Raw genomic sequence first — 19,863 nt, 5'->3', positions numbered from 1 at the left:
CATGTATGACTGTATATAGCATTCCTCTGTGCCTCAATACTCACATGGATGGTGTGGACATGCTTTTCTGTTTGCAGCTGACGCTCTGCAGAATTGGCCTGATGGAGCAAGGCACTCAGCGCAGTTCAGTACAAGAAGACAACATGCCCAGCATGCAAACAGCACGGATCGTACTGGAAACTTGACACAGCACCAGAGAACACACACAGGAGAAACCCTTAGAGTGCTGTGTGTGGGAAGGCATTTTCAGATGCATCTACTCTTAACACACCACAGAACACACACAGTAGATAAACCTTTTAAGTGCACTCTGTGTGGGAAGGCGTTTGCAAAGTCATCAAATCTTAAGACCCACCAGAGAACACACACAGGAAAGAAACCTTTCAAGTGCACTGTGTGTGAGAAGGCGTTTGCACAGTCATCACATCTTCAAAGCCACCAGAGAACACACACAGGAGAGAAACCCTTCAAGTGCACTGTGTGTGAGAAGGCATTTTCATGGTCGTCATATCTTCAGACCCACCAAAGAACACACACAGGAGAGAAACATTTTAAGTTCAGTGTGTGTGGGAAGGCGTTTGCAAAGTCATCAACTCTTCAGACCCACCAGAGAACACACACAGGAGATAACCCCTTCAAGTGCAGTGTGTGTGGGAAGGCATTTTTTGATTCATCTACTCTTAAACAACACCAGAGAACACACACAGGAGAGAAACATTTTAAGTGCAGTGTGTGTGGGAAGGCGTTTGCAAAGTCATCAATTCTTAAATCACACCAGAGAACACACACAGGAGAGAACCTTTCAAGTGCACTGTGTGTGAGAAGGCGTTTGCACGGTCATCCATTCTTAAATCACACCAGAGAACACACACAGGAGAGAAACCTTTTAAGTGCAGTGTGTGTAAAAAGGTGTTTGCACAGTCATCCATTCTTAAATCACACCAGAGAACACACACAGGAGAGAAACCTTTTAAGTGCACTCTGTGTGGGAAGGCGTTTGCAATGTCATCAAATCTTAAGATCCACCAGAAACACACACAGGAGAGAAACCTTTTAAGTGCACTCTGTGTGGGAAGGCGTTTGCAAAGTCATCAAATCTTCAAACCCACCAGAGACACACACAGGAGATAAGCCCTTCAAGTGCAATGTGTGTGGGAAGGCATTTTTTGATTCATCTACTTTTAAAACACCAGAGAACACACACAGGAAAGAAACCTTTCAAGTGCACTGTGTGTGAGAAGGCGTTTGCACGGTCACCAGATCTTCAAAGACACCAGAGAACACACACAGGAAAGAAACCTTTCAAGTGCACTGTGTGTGAGAAGGCGTTTGCACAGTCATCACATCTTCAAAGACACCAGAGAACACACACTGGAGAGAAACCCTTCAAGTGCACTGTGTGTGAGAAGGCATTTTCATGGTCGTCATATCTTCAGACCCACCAAAGAACACACACAGGAGAGAAACCTTTTAAGTGCAGTGTGTGTGGGAAGGCGTTTGCAAAGTCATCAATTCTTAAATCACACCAGAGAACACACACAGGAGAGAAACCTTTCAAGTGCACTGTGTGTGAGAAGGCGTTTGCATGGTCGTTTATTCTTAAATCACACCAGAGAACACACACAAGAGAGAAACCCTTCAAGTGCACTGTGTGTGAGAAGGCATTTTCATTGTCATCATATCTTCAGACCCACCAGAGAACACACACAGGAGATAAACCCTTCAAGTGCAGTGTGTGTGGGAAGACATTTTTAGATTCATCTGCTCTTAAACAACACCAGAGAACACACACAGGAGAGAAACCTTTTAAGTGCATTCTGTGTGGGAAGGCGTATGCAAAGTCATCAAATCTTCAGTCCCACCAGAGAATACACACAGGAGATAAACTCTTCAAGTGCAGTGTGTGGAGAAGGCATTTTCAGATTCATCTACTCTTAGAAGACATCAGACAACACACACAGGAGAGAAACTCTTCAAGTGCAGTGTTTGTGGGAAAGCGTTTGCACATTCATCAAATCTTAAAAAACACCAGAGAACACACACGCATCAGAAAATCCACAAGAAGTGTAATCTGAAATCAGCTTGTGAAAGTCAAAGTGCTGCAATGACCCCATTGTTCATGAAACAAGAACCAGAAGACAACCCTAGCCTGGACACTTTGAAAGGTATCAAGGTGAAATATGAAGAGGTGAAGGTGAAATGTGAAGAAGTAACATTGAAGAGCGTAGAAGTGAAGGTTAAATTTGAAGATTCAACTCCAAAATCGGACCTTCACATAGATGGAGGCAGTGTGAAGCAGGAACTAAATTCTGACTGTGAGGCAGAGCGAGGCAACTCCCAGGAGTTTGTGGATGTGGAGGTGTGGGTGGACTTCTTAGACAATACAAAGTCAAATGTAGACCAGGTAGATGTGCAAGCTTGAGACAATTAAGCTCCAATGGATGCACCTTTGTCACAGGCCTTTCTAATGAATATAATGTGAAGTTGAACACTCAATTTCTAGGTTCAAACTGCAGTGTAAGAGTGGCCAGTATTGTGGATCTGTGGGTTGGGTCGTTATCGAATCCGGGAGCGACTCATGTGTTTCTAACATATCTCATCTTAGACCTCGAAGGTGCCCATAATGGGCATCTGCCCCTGTGTGCCACAAGGTGACCGTCACTGGCTTGCATGTGGATATGAGTTTGTAAGTCGGGGGGCGATGATTGATATACCAGTCGGATTTGAACCTTGAACCTCTGCAACAAATAGAGAATGTACTACTACTTGCTTCCCGCTATGAGAGTGCTGCACATATAGGCCTCATCTCGTCAGATCAACTTGTAAATACGTTGCAACGTGACGCAGTACATTTCAGTATAGTAATAAAATGTTGCCAATGTGCCCTTTGATTATTTTGAATCATAATTGAAAGAATACCCGTCTGATTTTGTACTTACATACAACATTTTGTGTATTAATGTCAAACATGGAATATGTGCTGTCAGGACAAAGTATCTGTTTTGGTGGTAACCTGTACAAAAACTCACGTGAGAGCTGTTATTTTTGTGATACGAGTCAAAGGGTATTTTTGTGAATCAGGACGCATCTGACTGGGGCACTCCTTGTCTTGAAATCAGGAGCATAGTCGGATCATTCATCAGTTAAGGTATGCCACTTATAAGTTACGTATAGGAGATACATTCTCAACATCACTAATTATCATTTTGTACTACGTATATACATTTTTGTCGAACTGAGACTTGAAATGGACCTTGCTGATGAACATCAGTTGAAGCAAAGCCCGACTGTTGAGACATTGTACACCAAAACCAGTCCACAGGTGGCTTGTACTGAACACATGCATTCCTAGAAGGCCATGGTATTTATAGTTTGTGTAAGACATTCCTTTGTTTCGTGTAGAGAACGTTGAATGAAAGATGTCTGCCGATCTGTTTTTTTCGCAAGGAGTTCCTTTAACAGAGCACATTTGATGGCATCGTGGATTTTTGTTACTGATTTGTATTCTAGCCTAGGTTTTATTAAATTTTATATTCATTTAAATAAAACTTTATATATGTGTCCATTGATATCCCACCTTGTTTTCACATGTTTACTTAAATATGTAGAAGCTCCCTCTGAAGACGTCACCTCAAATTAACGAGTGGGTCACGTCAGGGCCTGCCCCTCTCTGGCTTGTGATGTCACCAAGAGCAGAACTCGCCTCCACGGAATCTAACGACTGCACTGTCTTGGAATGCATTGTAACGGGTTCCGGAGACACTTGTAGATGTAACTTCTTTATTACAATACAACACTCAACAGTCCTGATACTCTGTTACAGCCTAGGTACACAGCCTAGCTACACAGCCTAGATACTCTACTCTGGCTACGCTCTGGACTCGCCCTCACAAGGTCGTAGCGTCGGGAGTTCCAGAGTCCCAGCGCTGGCTCTCACAGCATCCCAGGGTCTTCAGATGGCTGGTCGTGGGTCTTGGGTCTTGAGTTACAACTGTGCCCCGATCGTCCAGGGAGCTCTCCTTTTATGCCTGGTCCGACGAGGGGTGGGGCCGTGTGCGCCACCAGACATCCCACAGAGCACACACGGCCCCCCCCCCCCCCCCCCCCCGTTGGCGGCGCCAAAAAGGCTTAAGCGCCTGGGAACCCAACGCCTGGCGCCCAAAGGCTTAAAGCGTCTGGACCCCCTGGGAACCCAGTGCCTGGCGCCCAGAGGCTTACGCGTCTGGACCCACCTGGGAACCCAGAGCCTACAGCAGCCCCTCCCTTCTTATGTCACTACACATTTACACAGTAATCAAATCTTCACAACTGCCAGGGAACACACATTAAAAACCACTTAATGTACAATTGGAAGGCCTTTTGAATTGTCTTGAAACTGAAACACGTTGTAAGGAGGTCTACAAGGAGCAGAGTCTGAGATTGACGTGTGAAATTTGAAGTTCCATAAGCCCATCGTTTGTGATGCAAGGACCCAATAAAGATGGCAGCTGGGAAACGTCACCATTCGTGAAGGTGACCTGTGAAGGCTCTAGGGTTTGACTTCCAGGTCACTAATGGAGCCCGAGACAAATCACATCCATTTGTGGATGTGGAGTTTTGGGAGGACTTTTCGGACAAGGTCGAGTAGAAGCAGACAGCATGTGTGACCATAAGTGTTGGGTAGACCTGTAACCAAAAGCATGAGACACGGTTTCCCAATGTTTATTTCAATTGTTAAATTTTAGTTGATTTGGAATACAGTACGTATTTCAATTGTGATGTAAATTTTAGTTGACGTTTACCTAACGCCATTACTTGGGTAAGGCTTAAGTATTGAATATCGCGTTTTTAGCTGTCGCGCGGCATTTTCCAAGAACGTAACCTACGATATTCAAGGGGCGGCTGTATTTTCTGTCGATCGAGTACAGCAGGCCTATGGTACCCTAAATAGGCTTGGTGCTTTGGGTTCCTTGATTTCGATGTCTCTGCCTCTGCTCACATTCGTTGAGGATTTTATGATTTTGGGCAGGCCTATGTAAAGGTGCGTGACCAGGAGTTGGAACCATTTCCTGTTCAACTCGGCTTGTGACAGAAATTCACTCTGCCCCAATGCATTCATTTGTAATGTGAGGTTACACCTGGATGATGATGATTGGCTCTGCTGGCTTCAGCCCGCAACCAATGGGGAGTCGAGTTAGGGGCGTGGCCCTGGAGCCGTACATTAGCTTCTAGAAAGTTCCAGGGGTGTGGCTGAGGATTGGCTGCGGGGCATCACGTGGGCCAGGGATTAAAAGGGGCGACAAAGCCACGTGGCTGGTGCCGTGGTCCGGAGCCTGCCATGTGGCGGGCCGCGGAAATCTCACGCTGTCAGCCAACAGCGTGAAGGAGCAAGGGAACTGGAGGAACGAATGTGGTGGAAGCTGTGAACGAAACTGAATAAAGAATTCTCAATTCACGATGTCGTCTCAATGGGGTTTATTACACATCACATAGCATCTTCAATAATTATGTAGTTTGAGAAGCTCACAATGGCCGTATAAATAAATTGGATTCGTCGCAGTTAAAAATAATACGCTTATCGATGACTGGTTATCGTTAAGGGATTATACTGGTAGGAACGAAGTGAACCAGCCTACAATAGATTATATCGTCCGATGTCCGATTACGTGTAGCAACATCGCCCCCTACTGCAAACACTTGGCAGGACCCTACAAAAACCTTTAGACTCAGTGAGGCTTTCCTGGCTAAACAAGTGTAACATTCCCTTATAATTCCCTGAGATAGTTTTAAATTAAAACATTTAAATTAAAAATTAACTCACAGCGGCCTAAAGCCTACAGCTAGGCCTAAAACCTAGAACTAGGCCTCAAACTCTCCCTTCGTATCGTACCCCCGCCATTTCATTTTATTAAAGCCATTCATTTGTTCGTTCCTACCAGCCCACCCCGCAGAGACCTGTTTCCCTGCTGGTCAGCCCTGTTGCATCTGCTGATGATCTGGTAATGGCTACTCAATGAGATGGCTGGCTGAGGTGCCATCTCTTGTTTTGCCGGACACACAGTAACAAGAACAACAACCGCCATTCGCCACTAAGTGGCGGTCACGTCACCATGGCGCTTGTGCCAGGCTATGTGCACGGGGTAGACCCCCAGGTGCCATGGGTCGACTGACTCAGTTGACTGGCCGATGCACCATCTGTACCCCCGACTGTGCCAACACACAGTGTACACACACACACACAGTGTACACACACAGTTTGTACACACACAATGTACACGCACAGTGTACACGCACAGGGTACACACACACAGTGTACACACACACAGTGTACATGCACAGGGTACACACAGTTTGTACACACTGTACACACACACAGTGTACACACACACAGTTTGTACACACAGTGTACACACACAGAGTGTACACGCACAGGGTACACACACACAGTTTGTACACACAGTGTACACACACACAGTGTACACACACACAGTGTACACACACACAGTGTACACGCACAGGGTACACACACACAGTGTACACGCACAGGGTACACACACACAGTGTACACGCACAGAGTACACACACTGTACACACACACAGTTTGTACACACAGTGTACACACACACAGTTTGTACACAGTGTACACACACACAGTGTACACACACACAGTTTGTACACACACAGTGTACACACACACAGTTTGTACACACAGTGTGTACACACACACAGTGTACACACACACAGTGTACACGCACAGGGTACACACACACAGTGTACACGCACAGAGTACACACACTGTACACACACACAGTTTGTACACACAGTGTACACACACACAGTTTGTACACACAGTGTACACACACACAGTTTGTACACACACAGTGTACACACACACAGTTTGTACACACAGTGTGTACACACACACAGTGTACACACACACAGTTTGTACACACAGTGTGTACACACACACAGTGTATACACACACAGTTTGTACACACAGTGTACACGCACAGAGAACACACACACAGTGTACACACACACACAGTTTGTACACACAGTGTACACACACACACAGTTTGTACACACAGTGTACACACAACAGTGACGTCACCACTCATTAACTCGTCGGCGTGAGACGCCAGGGAAAGCTGTTCCCCGTTAGTGACGTCATGTCACCAAGATATTCAATCCCACCCCCTCCACCGCGATTTTGACTGGCGGTTCATTAACATAATTTATTCATAAAACCGTCGCTATTTCATTGCGACGGGTTCAGTAGCCAAGCCCAATCACCCCACATGGGCCCGGCTCATTAACATAATTTATTTAATTACACCGCTGCTTGTTGGGGGAGGGATTGTGTGATGAACCCCGCTAGTGACGTCATGTCACTCCTGCTGCCGCGTGACGTCACGATATATCCGGAAGCTGCTGCACCGCGCGCGCGCTCACTGAGATCCGAGGTGAGAAGTTCACATCGTGGTGTTTGTTGTTTTTGTGGTTGTTGTTGTTGTGGTGGTTGTTGTTGTTTACCCAGGTAGAGCCTCGCTCCGTCTCTCGTAGGGATATCAATTGAGTAGCAGCGAGTATGGAATCCATGTCCAGGTTGGAACATTACAACGCGGGGCCTAGCCATGCGGGGCCTTGCCTCCTGCCCTCGCCTGATTGCATTTGCTTTAATTCTCTGCTTAAGTTTAATTTGTCTTCATCTGGCTCACTACTTTGAAACTTTGTTTCTTTTAATTATTTCTACAGTTTATTTTTTTATCCTACCAGGTCAAGCCCACTTCAGCTGCTATACCGCACTTGTTTTCAGAAGCGACCAGCTCACAAAAAGTGGCTTATCCAAGGTTTCACTGTAATTTATATTCTTAGGTTTTTTCGGTAAAGTCACGTAGGTAAAACATCAAAATTAATGAAAATAAAACAAAAATCACGACGTTTCGGAGGCAACACAAGTCTCCGTCATCAGGTGGGAATGTCACAGCCGAATTAGCTACATCAAGTGAGGCAATGATTCAAGATGTAATCCCTTATAAGCAAGTTGAAGAGGGGGGGAGCTCATCAGAATGTGGTAGCCAATGAATGGAAACGTATCGGGAGGGAGGGGGGCGGGGCTCAAAGACAGCACGGAGTGCTCAACACATTGGGCAGAGAGGGGGAGGGGAGGCCTGTTACACATGATAGACAAAAGAACGAAAATGCCCATGTTTATACCAATGCTGGCTGAACAATGAAGAGAGTACTGTTAAAAAATAACTGGGAATGTTAACACTCGGTAAAGTAAAGTAAAATAGTGCCTGTCAGATAAGATGGTCCAAAAAGGTGTAATTAAGTCTTTTTTGCGTGGTTGATAACATCTTTCCAATGATTACTAAGTTTGTACCCATCATCACGGTAGAAATTGTCTGTTTGTATATTTGTATGGCTTCGTGTACAAACCTTTGATGGTAGCCGGGAGGTTTGCAGAGAACCTTGGTCTCGGAAAAGACAATTTCATGAGAGCCCACCGAATTGTAGCAATGATCGGCAACGGCAGAAGAATCAGTTCTGCCGTGTTTCAGATCTGACTTGTGCTTGCGGACACGATCAGAAACATGACGTTTCGTTTCTCCAATGTAGCAATCACCACAAATGCAACTCAATTTGTAGACTCCAGAATACTGTAAGTCAGGAACGACATCCTTCACAGATGGAATCAGATCACGGATTTTATGCACTGTACTGAATCGGACTTGGATCTTATGTTTGTTTAGAATTTTGGAGATCTTTTTGGTCACGCCTGCTATGTATGGTAACGTGATGGTTTTGGTCGGAGTTTCATGTGGCTGTTTCTGTGTGGTGGGAGAGACAGCTTGGCGGATAGTACGGTCAGAGTATCCGTTCATCCTGAGGGCCCGATGTACATGTCTTAATTCACCGGTCAGGTGGTGTTTGTCAGAAATGCCATGGGCTCTGTGGTATAGCATTTTGATGAGAGAATTCTTTTGAGATGGGTGGTGATGGGAATCCGGTTTCAAGTAGGAATCTGTGTGGGTGGCTTTCCTGTAGACAGAATGTCCCAAGGATCCGTCAGGCCTCCTCTCAAACAGAATATCCAAGAATGGTAGTTTACCGTCTTTCTCCACTTCCATGGTGAATCTGATGGATGGGTGTCTAGAATTGATGTGGTCCAAGAAGTGGTTCAATGCTGGGAGGCCATGTGGCCAGATGACAAAAGTGTCATCCACATACCTCTTCCACCTGGAAGGACGCAGGGTGGATGTCTGGATGGCGTCTGATTCAAACTTTTCCATGAACATGTTGGCTATAACTGGTGACAAAGGGGAGCCCATAGGGGTACCCTCATTCTGTTTGTAGAAGGTGCCATTCCAGGTAAAATAGGTGTTGGTGAGGCAATGCCTAACCAGCGCAGGTGCATCAGAATTCAATCCATGTTGGACTAAGTCCTCAATTATTGTTAGGGTGTCCGGTACTGGGACTTTGGTAAACAAAGATACTACATCAAAGCTGACGAGGATGTCATCAGGAGATAGTACCATGTCCTTAACCATAGAGACTAATTGGGTTGAGTTGAGTACTGCCGAAGAGGTCTTGCCTGTGAAGGGGAGCAGAGTATCTGATAGAAAACGGGCTAGTTTGTACGTAGGAGAGTTTATCGTCGACACAATGGGTCGTAGCGGGGTGCCTTCCTTATGGATTTTGGGAAGACCATAGAGTCTGGGAGGTTTTGCCGCCGATGGTTTTAGAGAGGGACGTTTGCTTGGTTCGATTAGGGAAGTCGAACTCGTGATGATACTGTTGGTTTTTGTCGTTAGGCTTTTAGTGGGATCGTTTTTTATTTTGGAGTAACTCCCAAATCAGGTTAGCTGATTTCTAAATTCAACCTATCTAAGAAGAAATTAGAGCCACACATCGCAAAGCTGGATGTTAACAAGACCGTGATTAATCAGAGTAACATCCCAATTTCTGACACTCTAAAAACGGTATTGGCCAAAGGACTAAATTTCGCCGTCACCCCTAAATATATACCAGTAGAGGATATGATTTCTCAGATTGATGTAGCCCTCAGAGGCATAGGACACATCCATGTGGATGTAGCAAGAGCTGAAATAGCTACTATTCTTAAGAATGCTAAGAAACCCACTAGTAACATCAGCAAAAATGAACGCTCTGAACTCGCGGACCTAAAAAAGAGAGATGATATAGTCATCCTCTCGGCAGACAAGGGCAATGCCACGGTCATCATGGATAAAGATTCATACAACAACAAAATCCTGGAACTTCTTAATGATGGGAGTTACTCCAAAATTAAAAACGATCCCACTAAAAGCCTAACGACGAAAACCAACAGTATCATCACGAGTTCGACTTCCCTAATCGAACCAAGCAAACGTCCCTCTCTAAAACCATTGGCGGCAAGACCTCCCAGACTCTATGGTCTTTCCAAAATCCATAAGGAAGGCACCCCGCTACGACCCATTGTGTCGACGATAACTCTCCTACGTACAAACTAGCCCGTTTTCTATCAGATACTCTGCTCCCCTTCACAGGCAAGACCTCTTCGGCAGTACTCAACTCAACCCAATTAGTCTCTATGGTTAAGGACATGGTACTATCACCTGATGACATCCTCGTCAGCTTTGATGTAGTATCTTTGTTTACCAAAGTCCCAGTACCGGACACCCTAACAATAATTGAGGACTTGGTCCAACATGGATTGAATTCTGATGCACCTGCGCTGGTTAGACATTGCCTCACCAACACCTATTTTACCTGGAATGGCACCTTCTACAAACAGAATGAGGGTACCCCTATGGGCTCCCCTTTGTCACCAGTTATAGCCAACATGTTCATGGAAAAGTTTGAATCAGACGCCATCCAGACATCCACCCTGCGTCCTTCCCTGTGGAAGAGGTATGTGGATTACACTTTTGTCATCTGGCCACATGGCCTCCCAGCATTGAACCACTTCTTGGACCACATCAATTCTAGACACCCATCCATCAGATTCACCATGGAAGTGGAGAAAGACGGTAAACTACCATTCTTGGATATTCTGTTTGAGAGGAGGCCTGACGGATCCTTGGGACATTCTGTCTACAGGAAAGCCACCCACACAGATTCCTACTTGAAACCGGATTCCCACCACCACCCATCTCAAAAGAATTCTCTCATCAAAACGCTATACCACAGAGCCCATGGCATTTCTGACAAACACCACCTGACCGGTGAATTAAGACATGTACATCGGGCCCTCAGGATGAACGGATACTCTGACCGTACCATCCGCCAAGCTGTCTCTCCCACCACACAGAAACAGCCACATGAAACTCCGACCAAAACCATCACGTTACCATACATAGCAGGCGTGACCAAAAAGATCTCCAAAATTCTAAACAAACATAAGATCCAAGTCCGATTCAGTACAGTGCATAACATCCGTGATCTGATTCCATCTGTGAAGGATGTTGTTCCTGACTTACAGTATTCTGGAGTCTACAAATTGAGTTGCATTTGTGGTGATTGCTACATTGGAGAAACGAAACGTCATGTTTCTGATCGTGTCCGCAAGCACAAGTCAGATCTGAAACACGGCAGAACTGATTCTTCTGCCGTTGCCGATCATTGCTACAACTCGGTGGGCTCTCATGAAATTGTCTTTTCCGAGACCAAGGTTCTCTGCAAACCTCCCGGCTACCATCAAAGGTTTGTACACAAAGCCATACAAATATACAAACAGACATAATTTCAACCGTGATGATGGGTACAAACTTAGTAATCATTGGAAAGATGTTATCAACCACTCAAAAAAGACTTAATTACACCTTTTTGGACCATCTTATCTGACAGGCACTATTTTACTTTACTTTACCGAGTGTTAACATTCCCAGTTATTTTTTAACAGTACTCTCTTCATTGTTCAGCCAGCATTGGTATAAACATGGGCATTTTCGTTCTTTTGTCTATCATGTGTATCAGGCCTCCCCTCCCCCTCTCTGCCCAATGTGTTGAGCACTCCGTGCTGTCTTTGAGCCCCGCCCCCCTCCCTCTCGATACGTTTCCATTCATTGGCTACCACATTCTGATGAGCTCCCCCCCTCTCCCCCACCCCTTCAACTTGCTTATAAGGGATTACATCTTGAATCATTGCCTCACTTGATGCAGCTAATTCGGCTGTGACGGTCCCACCTGATGACGGAGACTTGTGTTACCTCCGAAACGTCGTGATTTTTGTTTTATTTTCATTAATTTTGATGTTTTACCTACGTGACTTTACCGAAAAAACCTAAGAATATGAATCCTTGCAGTCACGAAAGCTTCAAATCTAGAATTCTCTGTAATGTGTTTGTGTGTGATATATTGTACTAGGGTGGCAAGATGTCAACTACCTCACATGGTATGCAGAATGTCGTGGGTTCGATTCCAACCCTGACGCATTTATAATTGCAGTTTACATGTTTTATTTTTGCTCTCTCTCCCTGTTGTGGCATTGATTTTTCTCCACATTTTAGAAACATTCATTTTGAGAATTTTGCTGCAATACATTTCCATATTTTAACCCACTAAGTTGAGCTATCATTTGTGTCCAGGTCGATTCTGAAAAAGAGCTATGCAGCTCAGATGGCCTCACCTGGTAAAATAAAAATAGTGTACTGTGTTTGAGGGTTTTCCAATTTAATTTCTTACTTAGCAGTTAAAGATTATGTTTCAGGAGGGTCCTGCATTGGACTGTTTGACCACCTCCAAATATATTTTGAGTTTAGGTTTGGGAGAAAAACGGAAAACCCAGTGGAACACCAATGCCGACAGTGACGGCTGACGCCAGGATAGCGGCCACGGGCTCGAAGCGAGGGCAACCCGGCTCTTGTCCCAAGAAAGGAATCCGCTCCCCGCTGCCCTCTACGGTGGCGCATCGCCGGCGGGGCTGCACGTTGAGCCCCAACTTTTCCAGGCGGTCGGTACCAGCAATACACTCGTGACATAACACGCTCGACACGTATAACTCCTGGTTACTCACCTGGTGTCCGAGGCGACCCTTAAGGGTGACCCTCCCCAGCAGTCCCATCCCACTTCCACTTGCAGTGTGCAGCGCACGATCCGGGGCCTGTCGGCGGCCCACTTCAACCCCGACCACGCTGCAATGTGTTGCACTCACGAGTGACATTACCGCCCCACGCGTCCAGCAGAATCCGGGTTTGCCGCCTGTTCACCTGCCCTTCCACGAGCCACGTGGCCCCCATTATTCCTGCCACCAGCTCCCGCAGCCAGTCACCCGCAGTCGCCGCATTCTGGGGTGTTGTTGTCAATATCTGCGTGGGGGTCATTCGTTACCATTATCATGACAGTTTATTTGTGTTGGGACCACGTGGATTGCACCCCTCTGTGGTCCCCTCTTTAGGGAGGCCTTGGTGTTTAACCCTGGTGCTTCTCTCGCGCGGGCGATCTTGGGACTGTCTCTCACGAGATGCCCCCATTGGTCGCATATATAGCACGTACGGGGAAGGGCGGTGGCTCCATAAGAGGCCCCTTGCCCACTCCCCCTTACCCTCCCAGTGCGCATTTGTTCGAGTTCTGCCTCTTATTGAGATACTCGCCTGGTTAGCCCCCCGACCATGGAGCGTAGCCCTCCCACCTCGGACTGGACTATCTCCGCTGTAGACTGCAGCTTGGTAACATTCAGGTGTACTTGGGTCACCTCCCCACATACTTGGGTTACCTCCTCACGTACTTGGGTTACATGGCCTGTGATCTCCTATGCCGGTCTGTATCCCTGCCACCCATCCTGGGATTGTCTCACGGGGTCCTGGAGGCTCCCTCGTCCCCCCCCCCTCACCGTTCTCGCGAGCTTCTCCTCTGGAAGAAGACTTGCAATGGTGTGCTCCTGTTCCAGCCGTCAGAATTGCGCACGCTCGCGAGCAAATCTCTCACACACGTGCGCGTGCTCGGCAAGGGTGTTACATGGGGGATATGGGCAGTTCGCATCTGGCTGCCACCAGGTTGTGCTTGTCAGATACTGCTGAACTTTCTCGGCGGCGAGGTCATCGATGATCTCGGCAGTGTATCCCAGGCGTACGCTCTGTGTTAGCAAGCGTGATTTATTTTAGTGTCCGCTCACTGAGATCTGAAGTGAGAAGTTCACATCGTGGTTATTGTTGTCGTGGTGGTAGTTGTTGTTTACCCAGGTAGAGCCTCGCTCCTTCTCTGTCTTGTAGGGAGGCCGCTTTGGATTGCACTACTCTTCGATTTCACATTAACATGCTAATTTATTACATTAACATCACTAGCCCCGGCCACTTCCTTATGATCCTTGGGCTACACCCATTTCAAACCTTTTACAACGGTCTGCCTCAGCAGCAGACCATGCATTTTCTAGCAGAGTGTTTTTGTTTGCTTTCTGACCACAAGTATTGTGGGTAATGCACACATGATTCCTTATTTGGAATACAGTACAGTACTTATTTCAATTGTGATGTTTATTTTAGTTGCCGTTTACCTAACCCCATTATTTAGGTAATGCTTAAGTATAATTATGTATTTTGAGAAGCTCACAATGGCCCTATACAAAATTGCATTTCATACAGTAACAATGATACGCTAATCGATGCCTGGTTATAGTCAAGGGATCGTCCCCTGCTGGTCAACCATGTTAGGCATGTTGATGATCTGGTCATGGCTACTCAATGATATTGAGTTGGAGAATCGTGTTCTATACCTGGAGAATTTCATGACGAAATGGGGCCCTGCATATGTTCTACAAAAAGATCACCTCCCTGGGAAAATCTTGACTTAAAGTTTTCGTAACTGCAGGAATTCATATTCTTTGGGTCTCTCGGTTAAGTGACGTGACTTTACCGAAAGACCCAAAGAATACCTCCCTGGGAATTTAATGTCATACAACACTGCACCTGCTCAGCTCTCCATGAATAATCAGGTCGTTCTACACGTGGTGGAGGAGCTCCTATACCTGGTTAATGTGTTCATGACCTTATTTGGCATCCAAAGTGTCACTTCAAATTAGTCTAGCAGCATTTTTTCATTAGGCTCTGTAACACTATGTGGAAGCTGCCTGGACTTTTTTGCATACAAAGCTGTGAGTGTCCATCGCCAAGGTCTAGTCCATTGCAAAGGTCTTGTCAATAAAACAGGCAATAGTCTACATTATAGACTGCCAATACACTCACTGAGGTTAAGAACCAGGCTACATTTTCTACATTATAGACTGCCAGTATGCTCACCGAGGTTAAGAACCAGGCTACAGTCTACATTAGTCGTTTTTTTTTCTTCTATTCACTTTATTTGTATTATTATTTTATATCTACGTGACTTTACCGAAATAACCAAAGAATATGAATTCCCGCTATCACAAAAGTTTTAAGTCAAGATTTTCCCAGGGAGGTGATCTTTTTGTAGAACATATGCAAGGCCCCATTTCGTCATGGAATTCAACAGGTACAGAACAAGATTTTATAAGAATGGAAACTAACAATGCACATATGCAGCTTAAGTTAGATCTGTTCATCCTCGCATTCAAGCTCATCTGAGCCTGGCTTCAGACCTTTAAGTTGCAAATGAACATTAATTTATACATTTCTGCATAATACAAATAATATCAACAGCCTTTGCTATGTTAGCTAATTTTTCTTAAATAAATATTCCTGTCATAGCTAGACAACCAAAATTGTGTGCTTGGAGTTTTTGGTAAATATTCATTTTGAAGACACTTGGGTGTCGAGTCATATTTATGACCATTTGCCCTCTCATTGTGTGCCTTAGCAGCCCGTGTGATGAATTAGGGAATCTCTTTCACTATTTCATGAAAATATGAATATGTATAGATGTGTAAGTCATGTGTGACTGTATATATGCATTCCTCTGTGCCTCAATACTCACGGAGATGGTGTGGATATGTTTTTCTGTCTGCAGCTGATGCTCGCTCTGCAGAGTTGGTCTGATGGAGCAAAGGCACTCAGCGCAGCTCGTTACAAGAAGGAAACAATGCGACCAGAATGCAAACAGCATGGATCGTACTGGAAACTTGACACAGCACCAGAGAACACACACAGGAGAGAAACCCTTCAAGTGCACTGTGTGTGGGAAGGCGTTTGCACAGTCATCAACTCTTCAGACCCACCAGAGAACACACACAGGAGAGAAACCTTTTAAGTGCAGTGTGTGTAAAAAGGTGTTTGCACGGTCATCCATTCTTAAATCACACCAGAGAACACACACAAGAGAGAAATCTTTTAAGTGCACTCTGTGTGGGAAGGCGTTTGCATTGTCATCAAATCTTAAGATCCACCAGAGAACACACACAGGAGAGAAACCTTTTAAGTGCACTGTGTGTGAGAAGGCGTTTGCACAGTCATCAAATCTTAAGACCCACCAGAGAACACACACAGGAGATAAGCCCTTCAAGTGCAGTGTGTGTGGGAAGGCATTTTTTTATTCATCTACTCTTAAACAACACCAGAGATCACACACAGGAAAGAAACCTTTCAAGTGCACTGTGTGTGAGAAGGCATTTTCAAGGTCGTCATATCTTCAGACCCACCAGAGAACACACACAGGAGATAACCCCTTCAAGTGCAGTGTGTGTGGGAAGGCATTTTTTTATTCATCTACTCTTAAACAACACCAGAGAACACACACAGGAGAGAAACCTTTTAAGTGCACTTTGTGTGGGAAGGTGTTTGCAATGTCATCAAATCTTAAGACCCACCAGAAAACACACACAGGAGAGAAACCTTTTAAGTGCACTCTGTGTGGGAAGGCGTTTGCACAGTCATCAACTCTTCAGACCCACCAGAGAATACACACAGGAGATAAACCCTTCAAGTGCAGTGTGTGTGAGAAGGCGTTTTCAGATTCATCTAATCTTCGACGACACCAGAGAACACACACAGGAGATAAACCCTTCAAGTGCAGTGTGTGTGGGAAGACATTTTTAGATTCATCTACTCTTAAACAGCACCAGAGAACACACACAGAAGAGAAACTCTTCAAGTGCAGTGTTTGTGGGAAAGCGTTTGCACAGTCATCAAATCTTAAAAAACACCAGAGAACACACAAGCATCAGAAAATCCACAAGAAGTGTAATCTGAAATCAGCTTGTGAAAGTCAAAGTGCTGCAATGACCCCATTGTGCATGAAACAAGAACCAGAAGACAATCCCAGCCTGGACACTTTGAAAGGTATCAAGGTGAAATATGAAGAGGCGAAAGTGAAATGTGAAGAAGTAACAGTGAAGAGCGTAGAAGTGAAGGTTAAATTTGAAGATTATTCAACTCCAAAATCGGACCTTCACATAGATGGAGGCAGTGTGAAACAGGAACTAAATTCTGACTGTGAGGCAGAGCGAGGCAACTCCCATGAGTTTGTGGATGTGGAGGTGTGGGTGGACTTCTTAGACAATACAAAGTCAAATGGAGACCAGGTAGATGTGCAAGCTTCAGACAATTAAGCTCCAATGGATGCACCTTTGTCACAGGCCTTTCTAATGAATATAATGTGAAGTTGAACACTCAATTTCTAGGTTCAAACTGCAGTGTAAGCGTGGCCAGTATTTGTGAACCTGTGGGTTGGGGTGATCTCTAACCAGGAGTGACTCAAGTGTTTTGTATCATATCTCATCTTAGACACTCGATGGGTGCCCATTATGGGCATCTGCCCCTGTGTGCCACGTGGATATGAGTTTGTAAGTCGGGGGAGATGATAATATGCCAGTCGGATTTGAACCTTGAACCTCTGCAATAAATAGAGAATGTACTACTACTTGGCTTCCCTCTGAGAGTGCTGCACATATAGGCCTCATCTCCGCAGAGATCAACTTGTAAATACGTTGCAACGTGACGCAGTACATTTCAGTATAGTAATAAAATGTTGCCAATGTGCCCTTTGATTATTTTGAATCATAATTGAAAGAATACCTGTCTGATTTTGTACGTACATACAACATTTTGTGTATTAATGTCAAACATGGAATATGTGCTGTCAGGACAAAGTATCTGTTTTGGTGGTAACCTGTACAAAAACTCACGTGAGAGCTGTTATTTTTGTGATACGAGTCAAAGGGTATTTTTGTGAATCAGGACGCATCTGACTGGGGCAACTCATTGTCTTTGAAATCGGGAGCATAGTCGGATCATTCATCAGTTAAGGTATGCCACTTATAAGTTACGTATAGGAGATACATTCTCCACAAGAACACTAATTATCATTTTGTGTTACGTATACATTTTGTCGAACTGAGACTTGAAATGGACCTTGCCGATGAACATCAGTTGAAGCAAGCCGGACTGTTGAGACATTGTACACCAAAACCAGTCCACAGGTGGCTTGTACTGAACACATATGTAGTGCCATAAGAAAGGGGGGGCTGCTGGGGGCTCTAGGATCCTAGGCAGATAAGCCCTCGGCGCGAGGCGCTAGAATCCCAGGCACCCCAAACAGTTGAGTCCTTTGGCGCCACCAACGGGGGGGGGGCTGTGCGTGCTCTGTGGGATATCTGGGGGCGCACACAACCCCACCCCTCGTTCGTTGGGGACGAGGCATAAAAGGGCAGCTCCCTGGCCGATCGGGGCCAGTTGCAGCTCAAGACCCAAGATCAGCCAGCTTAGTACCCTGGACCCCCTCGTCCCACTTGTCCTTGTATGGGCCGGGACGTTGTGAGGGCCAGTGGTGGGACTCTGGGACTCCCGGCTCTACGTCCTTGTAAGGGCGAGTTCCGAGGAAGCCAGAGTCCAGACCCGCACCTTGGCTGGGTCGGGTCAATTAGCCTCCCCTAGGGTAATTGCAGCCGGAGGACCCCAGAGCGTAGCCAGAGTAGTGTATCTAGGCTGTAACAGAGTATCAGGACTGTTGGAGTGTTGTATTGTAATAAAGAAGATACCTCTACAAGTGTCTCCGGAACCCATTACACATGCATTCCTAAAAGGCCGTGGTATTTATAGTTTGTGTAAAACATTCCTCTGTTTCGTGTAGAGAACGTTGAATGAAAGATGTTTGCCGATCTGTTTTTTCTCAAGGAGGTACTTTAAAGAGCACATTTGAAGGCATCGTGGATTTTTGTTACAGATTTGTATTCTAGCCTAGGTTTTATTGAATTTTAAATTCTATTCAAATAAAACTTTAGATATATCTGTCTGCATTGATATCCCACCTTGTTTACCACATGTTTACCTAAATATGTAGACGCTCCCTCTGAAGACGTCACCTCAAATTAACGAGTGGGTTACGTCAGGGCCTCCCCCTCTCTCTGGCTTGTGATGTCACCAAGAGCAGAACTCGTCTCCACGGAATCTAACGACTGCACTGTCTTGGAATGCATTTACACAGTAATCAAATCTTCACAACTGCCAGGGAACACACATTAAAAACCACTTAATGTACAATTGGAAGGCCTTTTGAATTGTCTTGAAACTGAAACACGTGTAAGGAGGTCTTCAAGGAGCAGAGTCTGAGATTGACGTGTGAAATTTGAAGTTCCATAAGCCGATCGTTTGTGATGCAAGGACCCAATAAAGAGGGCAGCTGGGAAACGTCACCATTCGTGAAGGTGACCTGTGAAGGCTCTAGGGTTTGACTTCCAGGTCACTAATGGAGCCCGAGACAAATCACATCCATTTGTGGATGTGGAGATTTGGGAGGACTTTTCGGACAAGGTCGAGTAGAAGCAGACAGCATGTGTGACCATAAGTGTTGGGTAGGCCTGTAACCAAAAGCATGAGACACGGTTTCCCAATGTTTATTTCAATAGTTTAATTTTAGTTGATTTGGAATACAGTACGTATTTCAATTGTGATGTAAATTTTAGTTGACGTTTACCTAACGCCATTACTTGGGTAAGGGTTAAGTATTGAATATCGCGTTTTTAGCTGTCGC

At 45.4% G+C, this 19,863-nt stretch overlaps 1 protein-coding gene across 2 annotated transcripts; it reads left to right on the top strand.

The window, feature by feature from the left end:
• Window positions 1-7,410: 7,410 nt before the first annotated feature.
• On the top strand, window positions 7,411-19,582 carry LOC133339755 (zinc finger protein 664-like). Of its 2 annotated transcripts, XM_061547923.1 has the most exons (3): window positions 7,425-7,442; window positions 12,747-12,937; window positions 15,907-19,582. In XM_061547923.1, exon 3 carries the CDS (start codon window positions 15,935-15,937, stop codon window positions 17,441-17,443), a length of 1,509 nt encoding a protein of 502 aa, XP_061403907.1. In that variant the 5' UTR covers window positions 7,425-7,442; window positions 12,747-12,937; window positions 15,907-15,934; the 3' UTR covers window positions 17,444-19,582. The 2 variants fall into 2 exon arrangements, with proteins under 2 accessions (XP_061403908.1, XP_061403907.1); XM_061547924.1 differs by lacking the exon at window positions 12,747-12,937 and having other exon boundaries at window positions 7,411-7,442.
• Window positions 19,583-19,863: the final 281 nt, after the last annotated feature.

This window comes from Lethenteron reissneri, unplaced genomic scaffold (genome assembly GCF_015708825.2).
Source record: "Lethenteron reissneri isolate LAM-NWPU_2019-01 unplaced genomic scaffold, ASM1570882v1 scaffold_227, whole genome shotgun sequence".
NCBI classification, from domain to species: Eukaryota; Metazoa; Chordata; class Hyperoartia; order Petromyzontiformes; family Petromyzontidae; genus Lethenteron; species Lethenteron reissneri.
The sequence above is the reverse complement of the archived record's forward strand: the minus strand, read 5'-3'. Positions and strand labels throughout refer to the sequence as shown.